General features: G+C 39.1%; 1 protein-coding gene across 1 annotated transcript in view; it reads left to right on the plus strand.

The window, feature by feature from the left end:
• The window catches only part of Gpr158 (G protein-coupled receptor 158), a 362,091-nt gene that overhangs the window by 321,979 nt on the left and 34,133 nt on the right, over nt 1–5,979 (plus strand). Inside the window, exon 7 of the mRNA XM_005354743.3 lies at nt 5,033–5,271. Within this exon, the coding sequence (XP_005354800.1) occupies nt 5,033–5,271 (239 nt within the window). The remainder of the gene's footprint in view (nt 1–5,032; nt 5,272–5,979) is intronic.

Raw genomic sequence — 5,979 nt, forward strand, 5'->3', positions numbered from 1 at the left:
GAAAAACTCCAGAGTTCATTCCTGGGTCTCTGCACTGTACAATTAGGTCACAGTACCCATGGAGATAGGTAACATATAGCCAAGTGGATTGGAGGGCAGAGGGAGGGAGTGTTTTAATTGGGGATCTGCTTATATTTGGTAGGCCATTAAGTTACAGAGCTTGGACTCGGGGGAGTGTTCTGAGCTGAATATATAGATGTGGGATTTGTTAGTGACTGACAAGTGAAACAGAAGCAGATGCAATCGTCTGGGTTGCTGTGCCGGATAAGAATCTCAGGAGCTACATTTAGAAGGCCCATGAAAAACACTGCCACTTGAAAGGATGGCCGAGGAAGGAGATAACTTCCAAGGCTGAAAAGGAACTGACAGAAAGGGAGGGAAATCAGGGTACCACGACACAGCGGGAGCCTATGTTTCATGCACGTCAAGGGCTGGAAGCCCACATGGTGAGGAGATGAGCGTATCAACCAGATCCTGGATGACGAAACAGTTGTGTGAGCTCAAACTAGAAATGTGGAGTGTGAGAGAGTAGGGACAAGTACCCTTTATCTTCAAAATTACATTTTTTTCACCCACATGTCAGCCAGAATAATGTGTTCCTTATTCATTCTAAATTCTTATGCCTTTACAAATGGGAAAACCTCCTGAGAAGATAGCTTTCTAATCATTTCCCTACACCCATGTGACCACATGACTGCTTAAACAATGACAACACCAGCTGACATGCCACTGTGGATGGAGAAATGTCCTGGGGTCCCACTGCTAGATAAAGAAAAGCGACAGCCAATTTAAGACTACTGAGAGAAGAAGACTTACAGGGATGAACCCCCTAAATGGTTATCCAATACAATATTAAAACATGAATGCTTATAAGCAACAATATATACATATAAGCAACAGTTAAAGGACTCGGCAAGATATATAAATACATATAAGTAATAACCAAAGAATTTGAGAAGGAATGGGGGAGGGGGAATAGTAAAGGAAAGGGAGGAGAAAGAAGGAAGGAATGTTTTAAGTATATTTTAACTAGAAACTTTAAAGTGCTGGGCCTGGTGGTGCATGCCTTTAATTTCAGCACTCGGGAGATAGAGGTAGGTGTATCTTTTTGAGTTCAAGATCTCCTCGTCTACAAAGCAAGTTCCAAAACTGTTATATAGAGAAAACCTGTGTCTAAAACAAAGTAAAACAAATTTAAAGTAAAATTTATCCATGAAAAGATCATGGAAATGTCATTACATTAGAAACTTTGTGTATGTGTATATATATATGTAATGCATGTATGTATATGTGTATGTGTTATGAGTATATGAATGTATGTGTGTGGGTATGTGTATGAATATATGTGTGTATGTATTGTGTACATGTGGGTGTATATGTCTGTGCATGTGTTTGTGTGTATGTATATGGGTGTATGTGTATGTATATGTGTATGTAAATGTGCTTCCATAGGTGTGTTTCATACAAATGCATGCCTAGAAAATCATGTCTAGAATTTGGTTTCTAGGGTCCAACTAATAGAAATGAACAAGGGCTCAATTTTCAGAAGATAGACCACAATTTTCTCACTTTGTTCTAAGGTGTGTCTAGAAATGCATCTTACACCACTTAAAAAACTCACATCCTAAACTGTTTAGACTTTTTTGTTACAGTTTTTTTTTATTTGAAAGCTGTAAAATCAGTGGTGGCAGAAATGCAGATTATATTTTTTTCCTGTCTAGAAATGGGATTATTGGATTAACAGTAGTCTTGAGTTATCAGGTTGTACAATGAGTACCCAAGGGTCTTCTGGAAAACATAAGCATTTCTGGTAATTTAGAAATGAGATTTCTTTATTAAAAATGTCCAAACTCACATAATATTGATTTCCTCTGCAGTCAAAATTTATCTAACTAATGGAGCTGTGGAGATGGCTCTGTGATGGAGTCTTTGATCCTCCACCATATGACAACATGAGTTCAATCCCCAGCACCTGTACGCAAGGCGTGTATCCATAACTCAAGTGTTGCGAGGCAGGGTAAGAGGGCAGAGGTAGGCAGATCCTGTAGGCTCACTGGACAGTCAGTCTAGCCCACTGATTTGTTCTAGATTCAGTGAGAGAACCATTCCGATAGCACCAGGAACAATAGAGAGCAACACCCAACAGCAATCTCTGGCCTGTACACACTCCTGCACTTGAGCATGTGCGTGCGAGTGCACACACACACACAGAGAGAGAGAGAGAGAGAGAGAGAGAGAGAGAGAGAGAGGAGAGAGAGAAGGGAAGGACGGGGAAGGGGATGAGATGAAAGTAAGGAGTATTTGGAAAGGCATAATAAGGCACTTAATGAATTCACTATTTACTCTTTGAGCTTCAGAGTTTCTATGAACATTTGGTATCAGAAAAAAAAAGTTCATTCTATGTATCTTTGTCACAGAAATAAAGCATAAGTAGCAAGTAATTTTCTCCAAAGCAGCAGCCCTCAACCTGATTAAAAAACATCCTGCAGGGACTTGAAAAGCACCCAGGAGTCCTGGGCAATGTTGGGAAGCAACACCCCTTCCTGCAAAGTAACTTTATAGCTGCTTCAAGATAACTCGGCTCTTTCTCCTCTACACATTTCCCTTGACAACAGCACCACTTTGCGTCTTGTCCCTCCTACCATTTCTCAGTATGGTTCTCCAGCAAGGCTGGGATCCAGCCCCATGTTTCCCAATGGATAATAGGCATACCCATTACACATAGCACATGAGTATATGGTGTTTCATATGATAACAATTTCTTCATTCCCTCCATTGATTTTACTTTTAATGTAATAGTTTTATTACTTTCTGGGGCTTTTATACAATAGTAACAATTTCAGACTTACAGTTAGGATGTAAACTTTCAACCGGAGAGATAATTAAACATTCTATGCAAGCCTCTTTCTATAAGGGAAATTTTTATATATACCTAGGTATACAGGTGTATCTAGGTATAAGTATGTAAAACAGATACAACAATAATTTGCCTATAACGAATCATAATGAAATTAAATTGAAAGGGGTAGAGGCCTGACTCAGCAGTAAGGAAACCTTGTATACCTGAGGCCCTGTGTTCTATTCCTAGCACCAAATAAAGAAATCATTTTGTTTATTTATGTATGTATACATTGTTTATTTATTGTGCACATACATGTGTGTTACGTGGGCATGCACATGCCGCAATGTGTGTGTGAAGGTCAGAGGACACATTTTGGGACTAGGTTCTTTACTGTCACCATGTGGGTTCCTGGGATGGAACTTGTCATCAGGCATAGGGTAAGCAACTTTTATTGCTGACCCATCTTAATGGCCCAAGAATTTTTATTGAAACAACTATTTGGTATACATATAATTATACAATTTATAAAAGATAAAATTGGGGTTCAAGAGACTCCCAAAACAATATAGGCTATTGCTATTATCATTGATAGCCTCCCAGAAATGGAAGGTAAGACCCTATTGCTGAGGACGCCATACTCTTCAGACAAGGACTTGAAGAATCAAGCTGGAATGATCTGGAAGCCTCCTACCTGTGGATTAGCATTCATAATATCCAAAGATGCTGTCAGGTGACTTAGGGAGAAAAGCGATCAGCAGACCTACTCAGCTAGGAAGCCTACAGTCCATAGCAGTGACCAGCCAGCAGGATACCCCCAATAGTGCAATAGTGGCACGTTTGTCTTGAGCATCAGCAGCAGCTGCTAATTGGATTTCAGTTCTGCTCAAGGAAAGTCATACATGGTACTGAAAACCCAGCCAACCACCTGAGGCTATTTGTGGTCATGGATCCGAGAAGAGAGCCTACTACTGCCACTTCCCTAAAGCACCGTAATTCCTAACTGCCATCTAAACGCCTATCTCTATCTCTACAGATGCCTATAGCTCTAACCTTTCATCAAAGGAGCTTCTTTTAGCCACAGGTGGACATTATTACAGAGTTCTGCAATTGGTCAAACTGCAAAGAATAAGTAATTGTGGGTGCCCAGCCATCATCAATACACCTACAGCACAACTCTTACACCTAAGACTCAGGGAACCTTGCAGAAGAGGGGAAAGAATGATTGTAAGAGCCAGAAACTAGGATGCCAGCGCTTGGTTGTGTTTTCTAGACCTGACAGGAAAACAACACGGGTGAAAGCTCAACGACATGCTCAGCTAAGGAAAACCTGCATAATTCCGCCAAGAGTTGATATGCCAATATGGGTGGGGAATTTCACAAGGGTCAATCCCATATGATGAGCTACAGGCAATGGCTGCTGAGACAGTAAAACTTCAACAAAGGAAAACTCAATATTTTTCCTTCCTGCCATATTGAGAAGTAAAATAATACTTAGGTCATAGAGTGCAGTGTTTTCCGCCTTAGCTGTTTGAGCCATCTCCACAGAAAAGAAAACGTCCATTGAAAAGCCCACAGTTTTATTTTTTTATATATTTATTTATTTATTATGTATACAATATTCTGTCTGTGCATATGCCTGCAGGCCAGAAGAGGGCACCAGACTTCATTATAGATGGTTGTGAGCCACCATGTGGTTGCTGGAAATTGAACTCAGGACCTTGGGAAGAGCAGGCAATGCTCCCAACCACTGAGCCATCTCTCCAGCCCCAAGCCCACAGTTTTAAACAGCTCATTCTGACCATCCTCCTTGACAACATGACTTTACTGACTTAACCTAATGTTTAAATAGCTCTTTTATAATTGTATTTATGATACCACATTATTTAACAGTGTGATAAAATAACTATAAGAAGAAGCCATGTGAAATGAAATACAGTAAAAAATGATAGCCATGTTCTATTACAGGAGCAAACAATTGACTTCAGGAAGATTTGACTTAGAATAATATTGGAACAAAAGTGAAATTTAATAAAAATATTAACAATAATGTTTGTGGGGTTCTTATCTTAAAACTATGTAGGTGATTTTTCAGTTGGGTTTCAATTTCCTGAAAGCTAAAATGCTGTATTTTAAAGATTTTCCTTCTGACCGTTTGTTTTATCCTCACGTTTTGATCTTCTTCCTTTGCAGGGTTTTGAAGGTGTTTCTCTCAAGAACGGCACAAAGAATTCCATACATGACTGGTGGTAGGGTCATGAGGATGCTGGCGGTAATACTCCTTGTGGTGTTTTGGTTTCTGGTTGGCTGGACTTCTTCTATGTGTCAGAACTTGGAGAGGGATATTTTGCTTGTTGGCCAAGGGCAAACATCAGATCACCTCACCTTCAACATGTGCCTCACGGACCGCTGGGATTACATGACAGCAGTTGGTATGTGCTTACTTTGTGCTTTGCATGATTTCTCAACAGCACCAAACTTAGTCTACTGAAAAGCCTTGTCAACTCTGATCTTTAAGTTTAAAGGACTTTTAATGTGATTTTGGTAACAAAAATATTACAAAAATGATAATGATATAGAATGCAAAAACTTTCATTTTTCAAAGGTTCATTCCTTTATTGAAAAAAGTGTAAGAAATGACAAGAACAAAGACAAACATCTATGTGCAGAGAAATTATTGATTAGTCTAGCTGATTTAACAGTAGCCATCTTGATTTATGTTCTCGGGTGGTAGATGAGAGGTTGTTGGTATTTTTCTGTACAGAGGTCTTATGTTATTGATCTAACTTCACTCTTGGTGAATAGTTGACTGTCTAAAATCTATGATTAATTTATCTTCCTTATATTTATCTCTAAAGAAAATTCTTTGGGAGTCCAGGATGAAATGACAAAATCATGTTACTAAGAGATGTTATGTTAAATGACAGAAAAACAGAATAGCTGTGTCATGACGCAGACTCCAAAGCACAAGTTATTTGTCTGACCCACTCCTGTTTTTTTTTTTTAAGAGAAATATACAGGACATTTTAGCAATCAGCTATTTTAAACTAAGTTTCCAAAGATATAAAAAGAGGAAAAAAGGAGGAAAGTTTTTCTTCCTCTTTCTCTTCTTCTTTTTCTCCTCCTCCTCCTCCTCCTCC

Source organism: Microtus ochrogaster, chromosome 16 (genome assembly GCF_000317375.1).
Source record: "Microtus ochrogaster isolate Prairie Vole_2 chromosome 16, MicOch1.0, whole genome shotgun sequence".
NCBI lineage: Eukaryota > Metazoa > Chordata > Mammalia > Rodentia > Cricetidae > Microtus > Microtus ochrogaster.